The sequence below is a fragment of the Lissotriton helveticus genome, chromosome 5_1, assembly GCF_964261635.1.
Source record: "Lissotriton helveticus chromosome 5_1, aLisHel1.1, whole genome shotgun sequence".
In the NCBI taxonomy this organism is placed as follows: Eukaryota; Metazoa; Chordata; class Amphibia; order Caudata; family Salamandridae; genus Lissotriton; species Lissotriton helveticus.
The window spans coordinates 1,214,465,396-1,214,487,693 of NC_136065.1; the positions used below are offsets into that span (position 1 = coordinate 1,214,465,396).

At 42.9% G+C, this 22,298-nt stretch overlaps 1 protein-coding gene and 1 pseudogene across 3 annotated transcripts in view; one reads left to right on the forward strand and one right to left on the reverse strand.

Moving 5' to 3' along the window:
- Window positions 1–22,298, forward strand: part of INPP5F (inositol polyphosphate-5-phosphatase F) — a 1,146,251-nt gene that overhangs the window by 780,372 nt on the left and 343,581 nt on the right. For all 3 annotated transcript variants that reach the window (XM_078643924.1, XM_078643926.1, XM_078643927.1), the window contains one exon: window positions 21,256–21,380. In XM_078643924.1, coding sequence (XP_078500050.1) covers window positions 21,256–21,380 — 125 coding nt within the window. The remainder of the gene's footprint in view (window positions 1–21,255; window positions 21,381–22,298) is intronic.
- LOC144756484 (dnaJ homolog subfamily B member 1 pseudogene) lies at window positions 1,962–7,846 on the reverse strand (annotated as a pseudogene).

Sequence of the window (22,298 nt, forward strand, 5' to 3'; positions counted from 1 at the left end):
TGGCTGGTATTCTGAACGCATCCATTTGAAAGTGCTTCCATTCTTCATTATGAAGATAATGTTTTGATGAAATAAATATTTGCCTAAGATCACACAAATTAAGCATGGAATCCATTTTTTATTCAGCCAGGTTCTCTTTCACAAAAGAGAACCTAAATAGTTCCAGACCGTCATGAAGCATTCTGCAACATCACAAATAGCAGAGTTTGATATTATTAGTACATTGAGGCAGCTACTATGTTCTATGGAAAACAACGTTCACTTTTCAAAATAAATTTATTTTTCACCCACATTCAGATCTGGGTCTGAAGCCCTGCCATGGCGTTTTAGGTCTTAACAAACAATTATGAGAATGGTGCAATTTACGCGTCGTGCCTCTGTTCCAGACTGACAGGACCCTCCTCAAGAGTAGACATAATCATCATAGTGAGTCCTGCAAATGCAATGCCACCTTTGCGCCTCCCTCTAATGATGTGATACTCTGGAGGGTACCTCCATACCCATTATCCAGTATTGCCAGTATCCTTTAACAATTTTTAGCAAGCTTGCAGCTCAAGAATGATAAATGACAGTGCTGACGCTGATGCGCCGCCGCAGCTTATAAAAATGCGCACAATGGGCCAAATGAAGCTTAAAAAATAGAAGGCACTGGTCAATTGAGTATTTTCTCACACAAATGGGAAAAATATCACCGATTTGTGAGGAAAATTGCCCAATCTGGCACCTCTTTCACAAGTCTGGTGTGAAAGGGAGTTTGAATCTGCTCTGCCCACCAATGGAAAGGTGCACAGTCTGCACTGCTCCAACAGCAGCGATGAGGTCGATGGGAGCCCGCGCCTCCTGCAGCCACAAAAGTATCTCAGTACACAAGGTCCGTCACAGCAGGCGCAGCAGTTCTATTCTATTCAGAGCGATCTGCTCGAAAAAATAACGTTTGTGAACACTCTAGCAGTGCTTTAACAAAAAAAGATATTTTAATCACTGTCTTAAGTAGATTACTTACAAGAGGCGAGATTTACAGAAACACTGTCCACGATTCTCAGAAGCTCCACAGAAGCAAAGGCCCTTACGCCTGAAAATGGACATTACCAGAGATGAAAGGATTTTTTTAAAAAAATGAAAGCATTCCAACCCCCTAAAATGTCCATGCAAAGGATGGGAAAGTTAAAACCTCTCCCCTTCCAGTAACATCTGATAGCGACTTTGACACTTCACAAATAAGTGCTTTCCCACCTCATTGAGAACTCCCCTCACTCAGCTGCATCCAGTCAGGAGAAATGGTATCCCTGTATGGCAGGCATGCAACGCTCATTGGGGTCAAAGGGATTCAGCCCCCATTCTCTTCCCCCAACCCCTGTCGTGTGTGTCAGTCCGGGCTGAGACAGCTTCGCTGGCACACACACAGCTACACCCGAGTACTTCACAGGTCTTTCAAAGACCATTCACTTGTTAACGAGGCTTTTATTGTGCTTTCACCCCTTCTCCGAGTTCCTGCATCACCACTATCTGCCTATGGTTGAAAGATTACCTACCCCCCCCCCCCGAAATGTGGCTCTAGTTGCGCCTCTGCTGTCTGGCTTATTTTAATTTCATATGCAGATGTTCAAGTCTGCGCTATACAAATTCGAATTTACATTTTTTATATTTTACAAGAATCTAACCCTCGGTGCACAGTGAAGTCATGATACCCCGCTGTATATCGGTGAAAATCAACAGCTTGCCAAAGTGCAACCCCAAGTTTCACACACTGAGACTAACTTTGGTCAGGCCCAGTAGATAAAAACTTAACATGAAACGAGTTTTAATACAAGAGTGTATAAGCATGTTACTATTAAATATTTCTGTGTAACTCTTGCTTTTAAAATATTTTCATCAGGCCATACAGCGCCCTCTCCTGACAAATTATATCAGCTGTAAACAAACACCAACTTTCCGGTTCGATTGTCTTGTCGGCGTTGTGGCTATGCGGGCAGTATCCGCTCCAGTATTTCTTTTGCGGAAGGAGGAATTTAGTCTGGGAACTTCGCTTCAGATTCGAGGATGAGGTCGCCCTGCTGCTCTGGGGCTTTGGGTGGCAGGAGGCATTCGCCTGGGATTCTCAGTTTCAATAACGTCATCCTTGAAGCCGGTGGGATGGTCCTGTGGTCCAGGGTCGGAGCATTACTGGTACATTCACAGAAATGCCTCTCTCGGGGTGATATTTGCTCGGTGGATAATGTCTGAGCCTTCCCACTAAAGACTAGATGGGGTTTATCTTTCAGAACAAACACTAGATCAGAGTGGATGTTTGTGGGTGCTTCATCTCCTTCATTAGGGAAGGTAATCTTCGTACCCTTTCTTGATTTCTATGTTAATATGATCTCGTCCTTCGGAGTGTGCATTTCTGCCGTCTGTATTTAAGCGCTTTCAGAAATCTTCATTTACTGCTGCGGCCAGTGTAGATTTCATCAAGATGCCTTTTAAGCTCACGCACTACTGGAGGGTCTTGCTTTTTGCTGATGTGATCATGTCCTCGCCGAGCCCGCGGAAACCCCGTTACCTAATCCACCGGCCCCCATCCCAAAGCTGGCAAATGTGTCATTAACTTGCATGGCCTCGTTTCGTTCTGTGCACTGAAGAACGTATCAAAAGGATTGCGTTCTCTGAAGAACTGTGAAAACATAGCATGAGGATCGCAGTGAAGTGTAACTGAATGACGGGTCATTAAGGTCCACCGAGCCCGCCACCCATGCCCTTCATAATTATCTGCACCGTACTTGTCGAAGAACTCTCGTTTTTTGGGGTCACTAACAACGTCTGAAGCAGCCTGGCTCCTTGTTTTTGTCAGGGTGGTAGCGCAGCGCGCCTGCTTGCGATATGTTGCTTTTTTGACCTCCTCTTCTCAGGCGCCACGGCGTGCCAGGGCTATGTTTTTGCACTAATTAATCTTTTTGCCCATGGTTGCTAAAAAAAAAAAATCGCACCTCTGTCACATTATCATACAATCAAGTAAAGTATAGTTTTATGCGAGCATCCAACCTCACACTTCACGATACTAACAATACGCAAACCTGCTTATTTTACCTGAATGTGAGGCTCGCGCCGACACAGACTACTGCTTGCAGAGGCTGAGTGACGTTTCAGCCCCACAGCCAATCACTGGCTAGACTCCAGTCATGGGCTGCTAGCCAATCAGATGCAGCCAAAGGCTCTCTGCAAGCTTCTGATTGGCTGTGAGCCCCAGAGTGCCCACAGCCTGTTGTCTACTTGTCCGTCGGACGTAATAGACAATAAATCTTCTTGCCCATCAACAAAAACAACATGGTTCGGGCGTCGGGCGATAGGATTCCCCCACCCCTGCCTTCTTTACCGCGATCTTTTCTCTGACCAGATCCCCGACTTTTGGAATCCAGACAGGCCTTGCTGGGACAGGTGGTTTTTCTTCAGTGGTTGCTGGCTGCTGTTTCAACTTTATGTTGCTCAGGTCTTTTCTTGTTTCATTTAAGTCCTGTAAAATAGCCAAGCGATCTTTGATATCAAAGCATTTTTCTTTAACCACTGAAGTCTGACTATCTAAGTCCTGGATTAACATTCCAGTCCCAAACAATAGTTCGTACGGACTGAGTCCTTTCAGAGAATTTCTTGGCAGGTTATTTAGACTACGTTGGACACTTATTAGATGTTTGACCCACCCAGCTCCTGAACCTAATACCTTTGCTGTTATAGATTGCTTTATGCCTTGGTTTTTTCTTTACACCATCCCGTTTCCCTCAGGAAGGAAGTGAGAAGAGTCCCGCAATGCAATGTTCATTCTGGCCAGGCACCCCCCATAAGCTGTTTTAGAGCTAGAGTGAATATTTTGGTCTGAACGTAACATGCTTCTTGCGTATATGCCATTATAGACTTGCAAATCTTTTATAACAGTTCTGGCGTCAGCCGAAAGTTGGGGTCTACATTATAAGTGAAAATAGTCTTTATATGTTAATGTGACGCATTATTCATACTTGTTTTTATTTTGTCGATTTGATACATTCTGGAGTGAAACGCCATTGTATTAAACCGTTTCTCTAGCCACTGCGATCTCTATTGCAGTCTGGGCAGTTTTTTACAAAAATGTGATGATGCAGGCTCATGCCTGGCCACCAGTACACTGATTGTAATTCTTCCAGAGAATCTTTTAGCTTAAGGTGTCTGAGACCCTCACCCATATGTGCGTCTGCTATTAACAAGCCTCTCCTGTCCATGTTTGGAATTACTCTATCCCCCACTCCAGGGATTCGAGCAAAAGGGACTGAGTTTGCATCGATTATGTATGTATAATTGAGTGGATAGTTGATCGGTAATGCTGAGCAGTCGCCTTTTGATGACGTTTTTACTGCCAGCACTGTTTCACCGTCAATGTATTTTACTGCACGCTTTTTTGTAGCTACGGAAGCCGATTTAGTTGCTACCGCTGTGGCTGTCTCAGCCAATGAATTCCCTGCAACGTGAACGCCATCACGCTGATGACTCAGTGAGTGTATCACGTGAGTTTTTGGTAGTTCTTTCTGTAAAAGAACTACTTGTTCCCAAAGCACTTTTTGCTTTATTGTTGCACCTGTGTCATCTTTGTAACCATTTTGAATCCATTTCTGTAAATCGTTATTGTATGATTTGACGCAGTAATACGAATCGCACACAATAAGTGTCGGGAATTCGCGATCAGCATTATCTAGCGCCATTTTTAACGCTATTATTTCAGTTTGTTGTTCTGAATTATTTTCCACTGAGTGTGTTTTTGTAAGTAGGGGATACTGTGAACGCATCAGCGCGACCTGGACTGACCCAGCTTTCGAATCCAGCCTGCCTGTTTGGACCGACGACTTGCCGGACCCGCTGCGCGGGTCCCGCTGCGAGGAGAGACTTCCCGTGAGGCTGCGAGGGGGAGCCCTTTATCAAACTACATCCTCTGGGCACCGGCGGGGCTGCGAGCTGCCTAGCAGGGACTCCAGTGACCAGGAGTCCCTGCGTGCAACACCTGTGGCCGCTCTCCCCGCCGGCAACGCCCCCAACCCAACGGTGTAAAAGCCCAGCGCCTCCCTTACACAGTGGGATACTGTGAACGCATCAGCGCGACCTGGACTGACCCAGCTTTCGAATCCAGCCTGCCTGTTTGGACCGACGACTTGCCGGACCCGCTGCGCGGGTCCCGCTGCGAGGAGAGACTTCCCGTGAGGCTGCGAGGGGGAGCCCTTTATCAAACTACATCCTCTGGGCACCGGCGGGGCTGCGAGCTGCCTAGCAGGGACTCCAGTGACCAGGAGTCCCTGCGTGCAACACCTGTGGCCGCTCTCCCCGCCGGCAACGCCCCCTGTTATTCTCTATTTTACTGGGTGGAGCTACCGCTGCGCGGGAGCGACCGGGGCGAAGACCGGGGCGAAGACCGGGCAAAGAGCGGGCCGTTTGAGGCCGTTCGAGTACGGCAGAGTCCGGCCTAGGCCCACTCCCCCTGGTCTAATAGAATCCTGCTCAAAATGCCTTTAAGATCAGGGAAGGAACGCACTGTCCAAATCAACACACCTAATGGCGTTGTCTCTGGCCCCTTGGACGCATTTATTACACGGGCCACTGGCATCTTAGAGAAGGAAATTGCCATGGTCGAGAAAAGGCTCTCAATAGACCTGATTAGTGGTAGACGATCCTCACTGGGGACTTTAGCCACATCTGTCTCCCCTGCACCATCTGTACCCCATGCTGCCTTCAATTGTGTCCATACTATCGTTACGGACGCAATAGTTCATATAGAAAGCATTGGAGGTAGCCCTACCACAAGGGACAAAATAATGGAAGGAAGAATTAGTATTAACGATTCTAAAGAAACGCAGGAGACTGGGATGGAGGATAATGATTCTGAGATTAGTGAGGAGCAGGATCTTAGTCAGTTATCCGGAACCCCTCTCTCTAATCAATCCAATATCTCTAATCCTGTTGAAAATACTAATCCACCTATATCCAATTCTCCCCCTAATACCAAAAAGAGAAAATGGGATTTTACAATGTCAGGGGAAAGTAATACGAATCTCAAAAAAGCCAATACAGCCCAGGGAGAATGGCGTCAAGGGTCCAAGCTCCACCCAAACCGGCTAAAACCCCCGGTGCCTAATAATTTGGTATGCCCCTCACTCTTGACTTCGGGTTCCTCCACTACTTGTCCCATGTGCCTCAACAGTGATGAGGCTCTGCTGGCAAAAATGGAGGCCATGATTAAAACACTACTCTTGCCAGTCCTGGAGCGGACAAGGCTCATGACCTCAAAGATCGATAGCATGGAGGGTCTGATTCAAACAAACCACGCAAGGTTACAAGCATTGTGTGGCTTGAATGATAAGGGCACTGTTAATGCACCAGCTTCAAGTAAGGCACCTAGTAAGGTCACTAGTAAGAATATGGAAAACGGCAAAAATTCCCTTAACACAACGATAGGAATAAATAACACCATAGCCAAAGGGGGTCAAAAAACTAATACTTCTTCTACCACCTCTTCTAAACCAGGACCTAGCTCCCAGACCCAGGTACCAAAGCACCAAATGAAAACAGAGGCTAAACAAAATATGGTTGGGCGTCAACACATGGGTTCTTTAACACAATCTAACTCAAATCGTCCTTCACCTAGTATTTCAAGAACTCAAAATACTGCTTCTACTAGTCACAGGGAGGGGGGGCGTAAAAGGCCAAACATTCCCAGTGTTGATCTTCCCCCCGAAGCGGCCTTACACACTATCGTTTTGACAGGCGTAGCACCATTGAAACCAGGATCTAGGGAATCGTATGGTGACCTTCGTAATAAAGTCACCTTTTGGCTGAATAAAAATCGTCCGCTGCCCCCCTCCACTCCTACGGAGATATTGTATGTGAGGAGAGTAGATTGGGTGGGGCCTGAGGCAAAAGATTTAGAAGGAGATTGTATCCTTATATCATTCAAAGACTCATGGGTAGTTGACGCTATTAAACGAGTGACCAGATTTGCAAGGCAGGGGGATGTCCAAACCTTGGATTTATCCTATTTCTACCCGCGCAGGCATATACCTTTTCAATCCTATCCTTTGTTTCGTAAAGGTCCTGCTGCGAGACATCCCATGGTATTGACCCCGATTGACAGCCAGCGCCCCTTTCTCTTTAATCATTTTGGCCCCCTTTCTGGCTTGGAAGCTATAGATTGACTTAGTGGTTCCTCTAGTGAGACCCCAACTGGTAGTGTGATAACCCAAGCCCTGAGTGATTATAACGTGGCATGCCCAATTCAATTGAATAATCTAGTTGTCGGGGAAGGAAGCCAAATATATCTGCTAAACAGCCCTAGACCACAGGTAGTTGCCCAGGGGACTCGGATTGAGGAGAAAATCATTGCCCCGGTAGAGTGTGCTAAGTACCTAGTGGATAATGATGATATAGTGGCTGCTCATGGACCTGTACAGCCCTTAAACCCTTTGTTACCAGGCAATTTGAACAACCATCTGAAAATTTTGTCCTGGAACATAGCGGGGATTAAGGCACGCCTTGTGTCTGCAGACTGGTCAAGTTTTTTGGACACTTACGATATTATCTTGTTGCAGGAAACATGGGCAACGGAGCCTGTCCATAAGCTGGGCTATATTAACTTTTTTAAACCCGCAACTAAAGGAGGTAAAGGGCGGGCCGCAGGTGGCTTGCTAATTTGGTTGAAACAATCCTTGGGCTTCTATCCAACAGAGTTCCCGGTGGAGAATCAGGATCTGTTGTCCATTATATTAAATAAAGGGAACAAACAAGTTATGAATATTATTAACATCTATGCTAGAGGCCTTCCTGGCGGTCGATGCTCACCCCTGTTGAACTTTGTTGACCACATGGTAGCGAAAATGGATGGAGGTATTATTACTATTATTGCTGGGGACCTAAATTGCACTATAGAACCCGTGCTGGATATGGGAGATACATGGACCATGGCAGATGATTCTGCATGGGGTATTCCAGAATTGCAAGTGGAGAAGATGGCTAAAGTACTGAGGCTGCGGTGTCCTGGACGGCCTTTTGCTTACAAAATGGGCTCCGAGCATGTAATGGCCGTTCCGCCTCTGATGTGAAGGGAAAATGCACTTTTGATAATGGCCAGAGGCAAAGCCGCATTGATTATATTTTACTGGACATGGAGCATTGGGCTCTCCTAATTGACATGGCAGTTTTAGAGCGCCCGGAAAGCGACCATAACCCACTGTCCTTATCGTTGAAGATGCCGGATTTAAATAGAAGGGAAGTATCATCCACAACCTATACAGGGGATGTCATACTTACCAATGATAGGAGGAGATTGAAGTGGCCACGGGTTATGGAAGATGAGTGCTTACTAAACAATATCAATGTTGTAGTGGGAAACGCACTTAACGAAATGTTGCAAATAGATATGTCGGGGGCGGCGGCTGGAACTGTAAATAGTGTGATGGGTGTTCATATTAAGTGCTTTGACAGCTTAAAAACAATGTTATCCAAACCATGTGGGAAGGCTGTTACTAAAACTAACCTTCTGCCCCAAAAATGGTATAACAAGGACTGTAGAGAGGCACATGCAGCTCTTATCTCTGCCATTAAATCTCGGGTCATGGTTACAGTAAGAGCTGCTAGACTCCATTACAAAAAAATCATCAGCAAAGCCAAACGGGAGTGGGAGGACGAGTTCTGGTTAGATCTTTTAGAAGCATCATCTTCTAACAACCAGAAAAGATTTTGGGATTTGGTCAAATGGGGTAAAAATATTGATTCTTCTACACCTGGAAATAATGTGCCACTTGAGGACTGGGTATCTTTTTACTCGGCTCAATTTAGAGCTGGGGACGATGAGACCCTAAATCCCTTAAGCAATCCACTCGTGCAGACCCCAGAAAGCGGAAAACTCACTTTTACGGTTTCTGAGGTTGAGTTGGCATTGGCACTTACCCTCCGAGGTAAAGCCCCTGGTATGGACCTAATCCCGGCGGATCTTTTTAAATCTAATCCCACTCTGTGGCTCCCGTACATCACTAGAATAGCTAATACTTTGGCACTTGGAGCTACAGTCCCGAACTCCTGGAAAGGAGCTGAAATAGTTCCAGTTTATAAAAAGGGTGATAAATCCATTCCAGCAAACTACCGCCCTATCAGTTTAATCGATTCGATTCAAAAGATAGTGGCGCGTATGGTCTTGGGAAGGGTCCAGGGTTGGATAGAAATGGAGAACATTCTGTCCCCCATGCAGGTGGGCTTCAGATCGGGAATGAGCACCATAGATCAGGTTTTTAGATTCTGCCTGATCTATTGGAAGGAAGTTTGGTTAGGTGGTGGTAACATCTATGCTGCATTCATCGATCTGAAGTCCGCTTTCGATCTGGTGCCCAGGGATAGGCTGTGGGCTGTCTTGGTAACTTTGGGATGCCCACCCGAATTATTGGACCTTATTATAAGACTCCACGAGGACAACTTTGCAAGGGTGAGGTGGGGGGGTCAGGGACAAGTTACAGAAACATTCCCCGTAACCCGAGGTGTCCGCCAGGGGTGCGTCCTGGCCCCTACCCTGTTCCTCCTTTTTATTAACCAAGTTGTTAAATTTTTTCTGGATACTCCCACTGACGCCCCAATGTTGGCAGGGATGAGGTTTCCGTTACTCATCTTCGCAGATGATACTCTAATCCTCTCCAAAACACGAAGCGGACTACAGCGGGCATTGGACCGCTTTGAGGAGTTTTGTACCATCAACAACCTGGCAGTCAACGTGGGGAAAACAAAATTCATGGTTTTTACAAAAAACCATCTAGTCCGAAGCTCAGTGAAGATGAATGGAGTAAATCTAGAACAGGTTGATACCATGACCTATCTAGGGGTCACCCTTGACAGCCGCCTGAGATGGAAGGACCAAATTATTATGCAACAACTCAAACTTGCCAGGCTGACTGGTTGTCTCGTTAAAGAGCAGAAGGAATCAATCACTAGACGGGTCCTGCCGGCCCTTAAGATCTACGATGTTAAAATTTCTACAGCCATTCTATATGGCGCTGATCTATGGGGTCATACGGACTTGTCTAATTTGTATAAAATCCAATGTAGATTCCTCCGAAACCTTGTGGGCCTTCCACAGTCTACACCCTCGCTCCCTCTCTGCCTGGACCTTGGTTCCCCTCCTATTAATGAAATGGCAAGATTTAGGTTAGTGGCATTGTGGAGACGAATATGGACATCCCCAGACTTATTCCTTTTTGCAAAGGAATTGTCGGAAGTTAGGTCTATCAGGGGGTCAGGGAAGATACCATGGCTCATTGCTGTAAAAACAATTCTGATAGACATGGGCTTGGAACATCTCTGGTCATCCCCACAATCAAATTCGTTCCCACCTAAAGATGAATTTAAATCTTTATATTTGACCACCACCCGCCTAAAAAGAGTGATGCTGTCCAATAAAAATGACCTCACAGGCAGGTTTCTAACATTCAAAATTGACCCACTGAGAGAGCCATACTGGGATGTTATTTCCCGACCGCTAGATAAGAAACTGTACCATCAGTTTAGAGTGGGCGCTTTACCATTAAACACCTTTCTGAACAAATGGTCCACAGGGATATCACCCTATTGTATGTGCTGCTCAGGTCATACGGAGTCTGAAGGTCACTTCCTCTTTGCCTGTCCTAGGTATGGAGCACCTCGGAAAAAATGGCTAAAACCTTTGTTTAAAAATTTGCCATACAAAACAGCGACAGAAGCCATACAGGCGCTCAGGACCAACACCTCAGAGGTTTATGTGGTAGCCCTGGCAAAATACTTGGGCTGGGCTTGGCTCCTTAGGTTAAAAAAGTGTATACCTTAGAGCCAATTATAAAAGTTGTTCTGTTATTTGCTGAAATCTGTTTCGTCCAAGTATGCAATTGTTAAACCACCCGATGACTATGCAACATTAACTGCACTCATTTTTCGTCTTCTAGACTGGTAACTTTAACCTTTCAAAATGTTATATTTCTTCTTTTAAATTTTACATAAAATATTCAGGTCTCTTTATTTATTCATTCGAAATTTAATCCTGTTTTATCCACTTGATAAGAAATGTTTTTTGGTTTGAGCACCTATGTATTTTTAGAAGTGTCTAAATAATATCTGTGCATATTGATTTTCTTTGGCTATTTTAATTGAACCAGTTATACTTTTTTGTATTTTAATATGTCTTTTATGATTGTTAATAATCGAAATAAAGACTTTAAAACCTGAAGTAGAGGTCTTAATTTACCTCCGCGCCACACTTCTTTTACAATTTCGCATGTGGCGTTGTAAGCCAGCTCTCCCCAAACTGAGGGTGAGCATGACCGTCTGTATATATTACACAGGCGTACTGTCGTAAAGGCAGAATGTCGATTGGCAGAGGGTATTCTCTCTCATATTCTAGATATTTTAATTCTTTCATTTCCGGGTCAAAATTGTATTTTACTTTGTCTGTAGCAACAGAATTTACCCATTGTATCCATTCTGGATTCAGTGCAGTTGTCGGTAAATTACATGGTGTTGTTAATGCCTCAAAAGCTGATTCTGCTGTTCTGACTGTAACCTGTCTACCGTCGGCTTGGTATTTTTCTTTTGCTACAGCTGTTTGAACCGCATGAACAATGTTTTCCTTAATGCTTAACCTTTTTTCAGCTTCTGTGTACAAATGTGATTTGTATGCTATTGGTACCTTCTCTCCCTCATTAGAGGTCAGGTATGTGAATCCGCATCTTCCTGGGATGACTCGAATCACAAGGTTGCGTGTGTTGTCACGTGTTTGTAATTTTGTTTTAACTAACATATCTGTTTGTAAAGATCTCAAAATTTCTGTGTGTTTTTGAGTCCAATTGATTCTTTTAAAATCTGGTTTTATAAGATCATAGAGAGGTTTAACTCTCTCTGCATAATTTATAATGTAAGTTCTTCCGAAATTCAGGAAACCTAGAATTGATTGTAAGTTTTTTAGTGTTCTAGGTGCTTGGATTACAGCACATTTCTCTAGGAAATTGTCAGCCAGGCTTTTGCCTTCACTTGATAGTTCATATCCAAAAACAGGACAGTTAGATGGGCAATTCTTGACTTTGTAAAGTTGAATTTGTAACCCTCTGCTGCGAACCCAAGTATTATGGTGTTCACTCTCTTCAAGTGAGTATCCAAGTCATCATCTGTTAGATAGATGTCATCGATATAAGATAATGCCTCATCATCATATATTTGTAGTAACTCTTTTACTCTTGCTGAAAATAATCCTGGGCTATTCTTGAACCCCTGGGGCAAACGACAGAAATTTTTTTGCGCGCCATTTATTGAGAACGCGGTCAAATATCTGCTCTCTGGTGCTATATTTTGACAGAAGAATCCATTAGAGATGTCTAATGTTGTTTTGTATTTCTTGCGCACTATGTTATTCATTAGTGCAGCACTATGCGAGTTTTGTACTGCAAAGGTTTTGCAACATGAGTTAAGGTATCTGTAGTCCAAAACAAGACGATATGAATTGTCTGGTTTGGAGACAGGAAACAAAGGATTATTCATTTGTGAGGTGCAAGTTTCAATCACCCCCTGGTATTCAAGTTGATCTAGGATCTCTTTTACCCGTTTTTTAGCTTCTTGCTTAATTGGGTACTGCCTCTGTGCAGTAGGTTGTGATTTTAACTGGATTTTGTGAGGAGGAGAGTCCTCATCCCATCCCACATGGTTTTTATATAATGCAGGGGCTTGGGCTACTGCCCACTTTCTTGCAAGTGTATCTTTTTTATGAATTGGAATATGATTTGAGAAGGCAGGCATAATTATTTCTTCGCCATGAGGGCACTCCCTGACAAACTCTGGTGGCCAGTCTCTTTCAGCTAGAAGGATGTCATAGCCCTTGGAGAGATTATCCCAAAAGAGACCCCTTATTTTCCTAGTCTTATCCCCCTCTATACGCAATGTTATTTCATATATTTTATGAGGTTTGCTAACTCTGGTATCTGCAGTTTCCACCTGAATGTATTCATTCGTGTCCACTGTCTCCAGATGATTCATAAGGGTCTTGCGAGCTATGCTCACTTCTGCTGCGCTGTCTAGCATTGTCTGAGCCCATTCTCCGTTTTTCAGCTGTGTCCTCAGTATTCTCGGCATGGTTGATTACTTTAATACTGGCTACCTTCTTTTTTGGAAACTGTAATTTTTGATTTTGATGAGCAGGTTCCTTGTCTTTGGACTTGACGTGCTCTTCCCTGTGTTCTGATCGTCCTCTCCTTTCCGATTTCTGCGAGGAAGTCTGAAAAGATTGAGAGGGACGTGTATCAATATCTTGATATCTATCAGGTTTCTTCAGATTATCCCTATTTCTAAGGTTGTATTTTTTCTCAGAGGGCTCCCTCTGGGGAGACTTGTGTCCTTGGTCCGGAGATCTTTCTCTCCGCCGAGGAGACCTTCCTCTGGACTGGAATCTTTTTTCTTTAGGAGTGGATTGTTTATTTCCATCCCAGCTCTTTTTTTGAGTGTTTAGATTATTTTTAATAAATACTTTTTCAGGTTTTTCAATTAGTTGGGGTTTCACCGGTTTTCCACCCAAACTATCTCCTCCTAGTTCTTCATAGGATTTTTCTATGATTCTGGCAATTTCAAATGGTTGGTCTGCTATATCTATTTCTTTCAACCTCTGGCGGATCGCCACATTTGCTGCTTCTCCCTTTATATTGGCTAATAATATTGCCGAGACCTGTTTAAAGTCTTTTAGTAGTTTCATACCAAGAGTTAAAGCAGGTTCTGGACCGTATTCATCTTGAATTTGTTTTAGCACATCTGGTATTACTGACATGGATCGAACACCATGTGTTTTTGTGTAAATGGAAGCAAAGACTGTACCCCAAGTGTCACAGTCCTCCACATGTGGTGCGATTCCCATTGGAAGACAGATAGTCAGAATCCTGTGTTTCTCAACCGGGGTGGTATCTGGAAATACCGCCTCTATTTGAGTGATTTTTTGTGCTAACCAGAATGCAATTTGTTCCCGTTTTGCGGGTACTTTACCTAGACAGGACTGTATGTTCTGTGGTGTAATTTTATTTGTGTTCCCCTGGTGAGGGATCAGCTGTGGAATTTTAATAGCTGGTAGGACTGTTGAAGTCTGCATTACATATTGGACTAATTGTCTATGTATTTTAATTAGTTGTTTTAGCTGTGCTAAAAGATCTGGTGCAGACATTTCTTCAATGTCTGGATGTGGTGTGTATCAAGATAGGACCGGCCACGTTGCTCCTGGTCTACCTAGTGGACCGAGCCTGGTGATGTGATTATTATGTTTTAGGGCGCCATTAAACCAGAGCAGGTGCTCTTGGTATTTGAGTGGTATTTCCACCGCCTCGAAAGGAGTGTATTCATTCGGAGGTTCCTCTATTTTGTAATAGTGGAAGTCCTTTGTTACAGCGTTTGCTGCTGGAAAGTTTATCCATGAATAGAATACCTCTGTCTGCCGATATTCGTGTGCCTCGATTACGAATATGACTGTACCACCTCTCGGTGTCAGCCCATTTTCTATAAGTTTTAAAGTTATAGATTTCCTTATGTTGACCGGGATGAGTATTGCCTCCGGGTCTTGCTGTAGTAGAGTATTGTCAGCTTCTAGGAGTTCAGCTGCTATTCTAGCTGTCTCCCTTTCTTCTTCAGTTTCTGACATTCTACTGTCAAGAAGGTTATTTTGTTTATTTGCAGATCAGGTTTCTATGGAAACAAAGATTAGATGCACAATATTTTGGAACAGTGTATCCTTCAACGTTGAATAAACCAAGAACCATACATAGGAGTCTCCTCCTACTAAGTTTGGCGGATTTAACCTTTCACCCACTCCAGACGTCTTTGGAGTATTATGGGGAAAAGGGGTCTGTGTGAAAAAGCACGACTGAGTTACTCTAATGTCTTACGTTAGATTTATCGCCCATCCAAACCAGTTGGGCGCCATGTAGTGTAGTTCCTATCATCCCAATAGGCTCTGCGCATTGGAATAATATCTTCAATAGTATAGACGTAGGACAGAGGTTAACTAGGTCTTCTACTGTCGATATTAGACTTAAAGTTATGTGTGTGCCAGCTAGCTCAGAGTTCACTAGAAACTTTCTCGAATAGACAAGGAGGAGTTTAACTTCCCTGGATAGACAAGAAGGGATTTAGTTTCTGACAACCATAGAACATGACAACTTTGCTCTCCCCTAATCAAGCGTGTATCTCTAGAGTCGTGTGAAAACAAAAGACAACTTATTTTACTCAGTCAGTTCAGTGCATTCTTAGTTTCACCAGATTGTAGAGAAAAGGAAGAGACGGGCGTGTTCAATAAAAAGATGTTATTTATTGATCAGTCTCTTTTCTCATACAAGAGAAATGAATCGCTATTATTGCAATACTTAGAGATAAGTAAAGTGCATACAGTAATAACAGAATTATAAAATAATACTGTAAAAGCATTGATATGGTTTCTTAGCCATATGGTACTTAAAATGGATAAAATAGATACATACATATATACATTGACTAATCGTACTCAACTGGTGCTTCTAACTACGCCTACCCCAATGTACCTGACCTAAGCCTAATACGTGGCGGGAGTAGATAAGTAGCAGTTTAAGTTAAGTTTGTTTTGCCAAGAGTCTGCTTCAAGAATTCTCTACAAAGGATGATTCAGTTCAGTACCTGGGAGTTTAGAAGGCTGGAGGGCTGGTATCTCTATCTCAGGTCTTGATATTCCAGCTGCCTGCGAGGGCGGCTTGGAAGCGCCGGAGCTGGATTTCTCGGCAGGAGAAAAGGCAGCGTCTCTCTCTCAGCGCGTCAGAAAGGAGGGGCAGCGTCTGTGGGCTTCGCTGTCTGCTGGGCTCCTCGGCAAGTCTCGCTGCTCCAATCTTGTCACCACCTCGTGTGTTTGCTTAAGGCAATGTCAGTATTATTTATACCTGAAAGGTGCCGGGATTGACGTAAGGATGGACATAAGTACGTCAATAAGGATGTCATACGAACTGGTCGTTCGCACATTCTTTACTGAAGTTCTCGGCTAAATCAAAACAATGGCTGTGGGGATTTCCCAGGTCGTGGTAGGTTTGATTTGTTTTGAGAACACCGTATGCCTATTAGGGGGCTGGAGGAATGGTGCTTGCCATCTTAATAGGGTCATATTGAGGACTCATTCCTCTTTCCTTCCTAAGGTGGTGTCAGATTTCCATGTAAATCAGACTATCTCTCTGCCCACCTTTTTCCCTCATCCCTCTAATCCAGCTGAGAGGGCTTTACACTCCCTGGACCTGAAAAGAGTTTTAAAATTCTATCTGGATAGGTCCAAGTCCACGAGAAAATGTGATCAACTATTTGTTAACTATGGGTCGATCAGAACGGGTCTTCCAGCTTCAAAGCGGTCCATCCCCAGATGGATAGTTTCATGTATCAAGCTAGCTTATCAGTTAGTGCAAAGGCCTCTTGGGTCTACTCCCAATCTTATTCCACTAGAGAAAAAGCAGCTACGACTTCTTTTCTTCATAACATGCCTATATCTGAAATCTGTAAGGCGGCGACTTTGAGGTCCGTCAATACATTTACGAGGCACTATTGTCTAGATTCAGACACCCGAACAGACACCCAAGTAGGCCAGGCCTACTTGGGAATCGGTTCAACAGCTGATTGCGGCTGTTATTGTATGTTGGGTCATTTTACTCTCATTTGCCTACAGCTGGAGGATGGGGCTTGCTATTTTATTCAGTGCTTATGACTATTGATGAGGATCCCCTGGAAGAGAAGGATACGTTACTTACCTGTAATCCTAGTTCTCTTCCAGGAGTATCCTCATCCAAGTCATAAGCAACCCACCCTCCTCCCTAGGCAAATGAGATTTTAATCATGGTTAAGCAATATCTTTGTGCCCTGTTCTTCAGGGTTACGTAAAGAACAACTAACCTAACTGTCACCTCTGAGGCATGATTGGAAGTTAGGGGTTATGGCTGCCTTAAAGGAACGGTGCCAGTTTTTGTGTGAAAATGCTTTCATTTTCTATGCTATTGGTTAACAATGCAGCCTGACAATGTCTGCTTTATTTGCAGTTTTTTCTTCATGAGTTTTACTCATTAAAAACCGAGTACAAGTACTACTTGCCCTCTTGTGTTTTTATATATTTGCAAATGCAGTTTTATGGGTGTTATTACATTGTTTAGCCTCCTAGATGGGAGCTGCATTGGTATGAGAAAATATTATATATGTGTGTGTGTGTGTATATATATATATATATATATATATATATGTTTTCCATATATAATTTGTATTATTTCCGGGGTCCCTGCACAGGGGGGGGGGGGGGGGGGGGGGGGTATTCAGTGCTTATGACTTTGATGAGGATACCCCTGGAAGAGAACTAGGATTACAGGTAAGTAACTTATCCTTACTGTGCGTTATGTGCAAATACTTCACTCATTGCCTCTGAGATAAGCCCTGACTGCTTGTGCCAAGCTACCAAGGGGGGTGAGCAGGTGTTATTTTAGACATGTAATCCCCTTTTCGTGACTAGAGTGGTGAATTCTGCCTGGCTTAAATGCAAACGCTAGCCAACCAGAAAACCCATTCTAGCACCCTTCAACACCAGCGACACTCTGAATTTGCTCACCTCAAATGTCTGCTTCTCTGTGTCAATGTGCTAATCCTATGCTCCTAAACTTGGGAACTCCCCAAAGTTCTGTGCTTCTTTTTTGCATAATTTATGCAGCAGTCTTTACCTGAAAAGGTATTGTTTTGTCTTATACTGGGTGCTTGTGTCTGGACAAAGCAAAACCTCTCTGAGGAGCTATAATGATGGCGAAACACCTGTCCGGTGTTGCTTTTATTCATTCCAGATTGGCTTGGATGTTTTTTTTCAATAAATACTGTGCCCGGAGTGGTAAAAGGCTTTAGTCATTTTACAGGTAGGTGTGGATGGCTCTGTGCCTATCCCATGCTTAATGACTTTTCAGTAGAAATGCAAAGTAGTTTGTCTCTTTCTGTCTTGGTGTGGATGGCAATGTGCTAATTCTATGCTTAAAAACTTGATAAAAAAGCACAGTTGAGGTGGGCAAATTTGGAGTGTCGCTGGTGTTGTAGGTTGCTCTATACTGGAACTGCTCTCCGTCTTAACTTGAGAACTACCCAGAGTTCTCTGCTTCTTTGTTGGAAATATATATTTATATATATATATAATCTGTGTGTGTGTGTATTTCACTTATACTTACTTTGCATTGTAAAGGAATGCATGGTAAAGGCATATGCCTTGTAAAGGCAGTGCGTGGTGAAGGTATTGCCTGGTAATGTATTAAGAAAGGTAGGAGTGGACCCAAACAAGTGCCGCACCTCAGCTTTGTCTCCAAAAGTGTTTGTGGTTCACTGTGTGCACTCCTTGTAAGCACCCTCATCCAATCAATGCCACCCTAAGCTAGGAGAAAGTAATACATATGAGTAACAGAGGTGTACCACATTGGCAACAAATAACAATAGTTGATCAATAAGTGTTTTGAAAAAGAAAAAAAAGAATCGGAAAGCAAACTTATCTTCTCTTTTATTATCTTTTTCTTAAGGTTTCTCCACATGTACATAGCAAAAAGCCAGCCACCAACATCTCCTACATCACATATTCCAAAGTCCATGTGTAATATATTTTTTCTCAAACGGATGATCATTGCTCCTGGCATCGGGGCTAAGAGGGGCGTTTTTCGGTTTCCGACTTTGCACCAATCAAAGTGCTTGATGATGGGCTGATCTGCCCTGTTCCTTCCATCCATTTGAGAAAAAATATATTACACATGGACTTTGGAATATGTGATGTAGGAGATGTTGTTAATTGTTTAAAACACCTTGATGGAACACTCTAAGAATACTCATATCTTGGTCGACGGTTTAAATAGATGTACCTAACTCGATGCAAGAATGAATTATATAATAGATTTTTCTGCTTTTGTTGTGCCCTGAAGAAGACCATTATGTTTATGGACGAAATGCTTTGGCTGGCTTTTTGCTGTGTACATGTGGAGCAACCTTAAGATAAATTCCCTCTCCGATTTTTTTTAAATTTCTTTTTAAAACACTTATTGATCAATTATTGTTATTTGTTGCAAATGTGGTGCACCTCTGTTTCTCATATGCATTCTGTGGTAATGGATGCGTGGTAAAGGCATGCTTTGTAAAAGCTTGCTTTGTTATGATCTACAACCATTGAGCAGGCTCCTCTCACCAGCCATGCTCATCCCCCAAGGGTGTTGTTACAGCCATCTTGAGCTTCTGTCACCGATGGGAACTCCTGCCACCTTCACCACGCCATCATCTTCAGGATCCTTACAGACAGAGACAGCCACTACCCACCTCCCTTCACCCTCCACTGCATTACCTTGTGGAGCTCTATACCGCATAGACAGTCCTGGTAAGTGGATGGGATTGGGGGGGGGGGGGGGCGCAGGGAAGATCAGGAGCACCGACAAGAGCGTGAAGTTTCTTGATTTAAAATCCATGCATAAATATGATCCGATACATGTTGTTTACGTTTGATTTTTAGTAGGTATAACTTCGGTCTTAATGGTTATTGCGTTGGATTGAGCAACATTGGTCTTCTTCGCCACGTTCGCTATACTTTTGTGCCTTGAAGTTAAGCAGGTGTGATACATTACATAACATAACGTGTATTTGTAAAGTGTGCGTTCATCCAAAAGAGTATCTTGGCGCTGAATAACATAAGTTTATTATTACCCAACTCAGTGGTACTCATTTTATCGACCTCAGCAGTATAAAGGCTGAGTCGACCCGTTAGGATTTGAACCTGTGACCATGAGGTCAAACATAGACCCCTACAGTGGACGCATTAGTCCCCTAAGCTACCAGACCCAACACATTATTCAGGTCAAATGAAAGCTCTAATGAGATCACAGCAATTGTGTGTGTGACTGTTGCCTGCTCGCAGGGTTTATTATCTACTACTTTAACATTCCGGTCTCAGATAGACCCGCTTCCAACTGGAAATTGTTCCACATGTTTTCAAGGTACCACCAGCTATATTCTGTCTCTAAGACATAGATTTGTGTGTGGCAGGCTGCCCTTAAGGACTTGTTTGTATTGGATAATGCGGTTTCTCCTTCTCACAGCATTCTCACACTGCTTCCTATTCTATCATGAAAGGTAAATATTATAGTGAAGAAAACACCACTTAACCCTCAACAGCCCAAATCCTAGACCTGTTTAAACGTTGGCCATTGAACTCAGACGTATTTCCTACTTGCTTTAATGATGTTTACTTCCTCTTACTAGAAATGTGCTATTTTAATGAAATTCAGGTTCTAAATGTAAAATGAGTTTCCAGTGTATTTTTTATGTTAAATATTTTTAAATAAAGATTAAAAACATGTTAAGTTTTGAATATGTAATTACATTTGTAAATCTCACATTTAAACAGTTAAACCCACATGTTTAAAATATTTATTAAGATTGGTTTTCACACTTTGCTTTTGGCTCTTCTATTTGATTTTCACTATTTAGCCATTACAAACCCACCCAAACTCCTTAGGTCAGAGATATCGATGGTAACTTCCAGGATCATTTTATTAGAACTGAGAGACGGTTCCAATGTGCGGCTTTAGCCTTCTCAAATATGCTTTTGCTTAAACAAGGAATAATGTTTACTTTATTTTTTCATTGGTGTTTTCAAAAACAAAATATTTTAAATAATTTCTGGAAACCTTTGAAATGTTCTCATGATCAGAAAGTTGTGAAAATGAATACGACAGAGAAGTATAATACCAGGTAGGGATTTTTACCTTTTGGAGAAAGAAAAAAACTAGGTTTTTAGAGTTTGATAGGTAGGGCTATGATATTTGTAGGCTGGAACTTTACTCTGAAGGCATGTTCAGTTAAATATTGTCTGCACTTCCAGACAGTGAGAAATGTTTGTTAGAAATCTAATAACAGGACTAGGAGCTAAGTAGGCAGTTTACACCACATCTACTTTCAAAATCTAAGGTTCTAGAGTTATAGCATGGTTTTATCTGTTTCTAATAAAACTACTGTTCTGTATCGGAGCACTGCAATGCACTGGATTGTTTCAGAAGGCATCAATTCATATGTGCCACACTGTATTTTGATTCATGGAATGCACAAACTTGGTGACTGTCTGTGTCAGAGTGATTTCTGCTGACAATGTTAAGGAGCCACTGTGAATATTTGTTAACATCAGCAACTTCTTCAGTTTCTTTTCAGTTGTAGTATATGTAAACTTTAATTTTCTTTCAAATATTGCAGATTATTATTAATCTTGTGGACCAAGCTGGAAGAGAAAAAATAATAGGAGATGCCTTCTTAAAACAAGTGCTTCTTTTCAACAGCCCAGACCTAACCTATGTGACCTTCGACTTCCATGAACACTGGTAAGAACATTGAAGCACTAGTTTGTGATCAGTAGACTTCCTTTGGGTGCAAAATGTAATTTGGCTTTAATAGATGGTTAATTTCTTGTACCAATTTGTCAACCTGAGATTTTCTCTAAATGTCAAAAAGAGGATCCTGGAACACGTTTCTAAATTCATGTTATACCACTGTTGTAGCCTCTCTGCTTTATTAGTCACTAAAACTATTAACCTTCTTCTTCATTTCTTTTTTTCACTTGAATGATTGCTTTTTAAAGGATTGTTTTTTAAATTCTCTTGTCCTGCTTACATCTCAGTAGTTCTTAGCTCTGGGAACCGTATGCACAAATTCACTTTGGTTACCATTTGGTTTTCAAATTCATTCACAGGTTCCCCGCCCCCACTTATGTGTCTTATTTCACTGATTGCTATATCCTTTTGCATAACCTTTGTTGTGCCACCGTGGGCAACCCAGATATGATGGTTACTACCTGTTCTCTTTCTGGAGATCTCCATTGATAATCTTGTATCATGCACAGCGCCAGCCTCCCTGCCAGTTTTGGTCCTCATCTCCCACCAACGATTGTCTACCCTGGGAAAGACCTTCATGCTCTGAACATTAATGGTAGAACCAATGGGTGTCTATGTTTGGACTTTTATACTAGCCTACTGAGAATTGTTACAGCATGTCTACATATATCAACCCCACCAAAACACCCACCAATTCCAATAGTAAAAGTTGGTGTGCCCTTTTAAATGCGAAGTCACTGATATAATGCGAGATAGAATTTGCAGACCTCATGGATAGTCACCAGCTAGTCATTGCCTGGTTCACAGAAACCTGGGCTGACCAAGCCTCCGGCCCTGATCTAGCGGTAGCAACCCCTCCTAATTTTGTTCTAGATTGGGTGGATAGACCATTTAAACGTGGCAGGGATT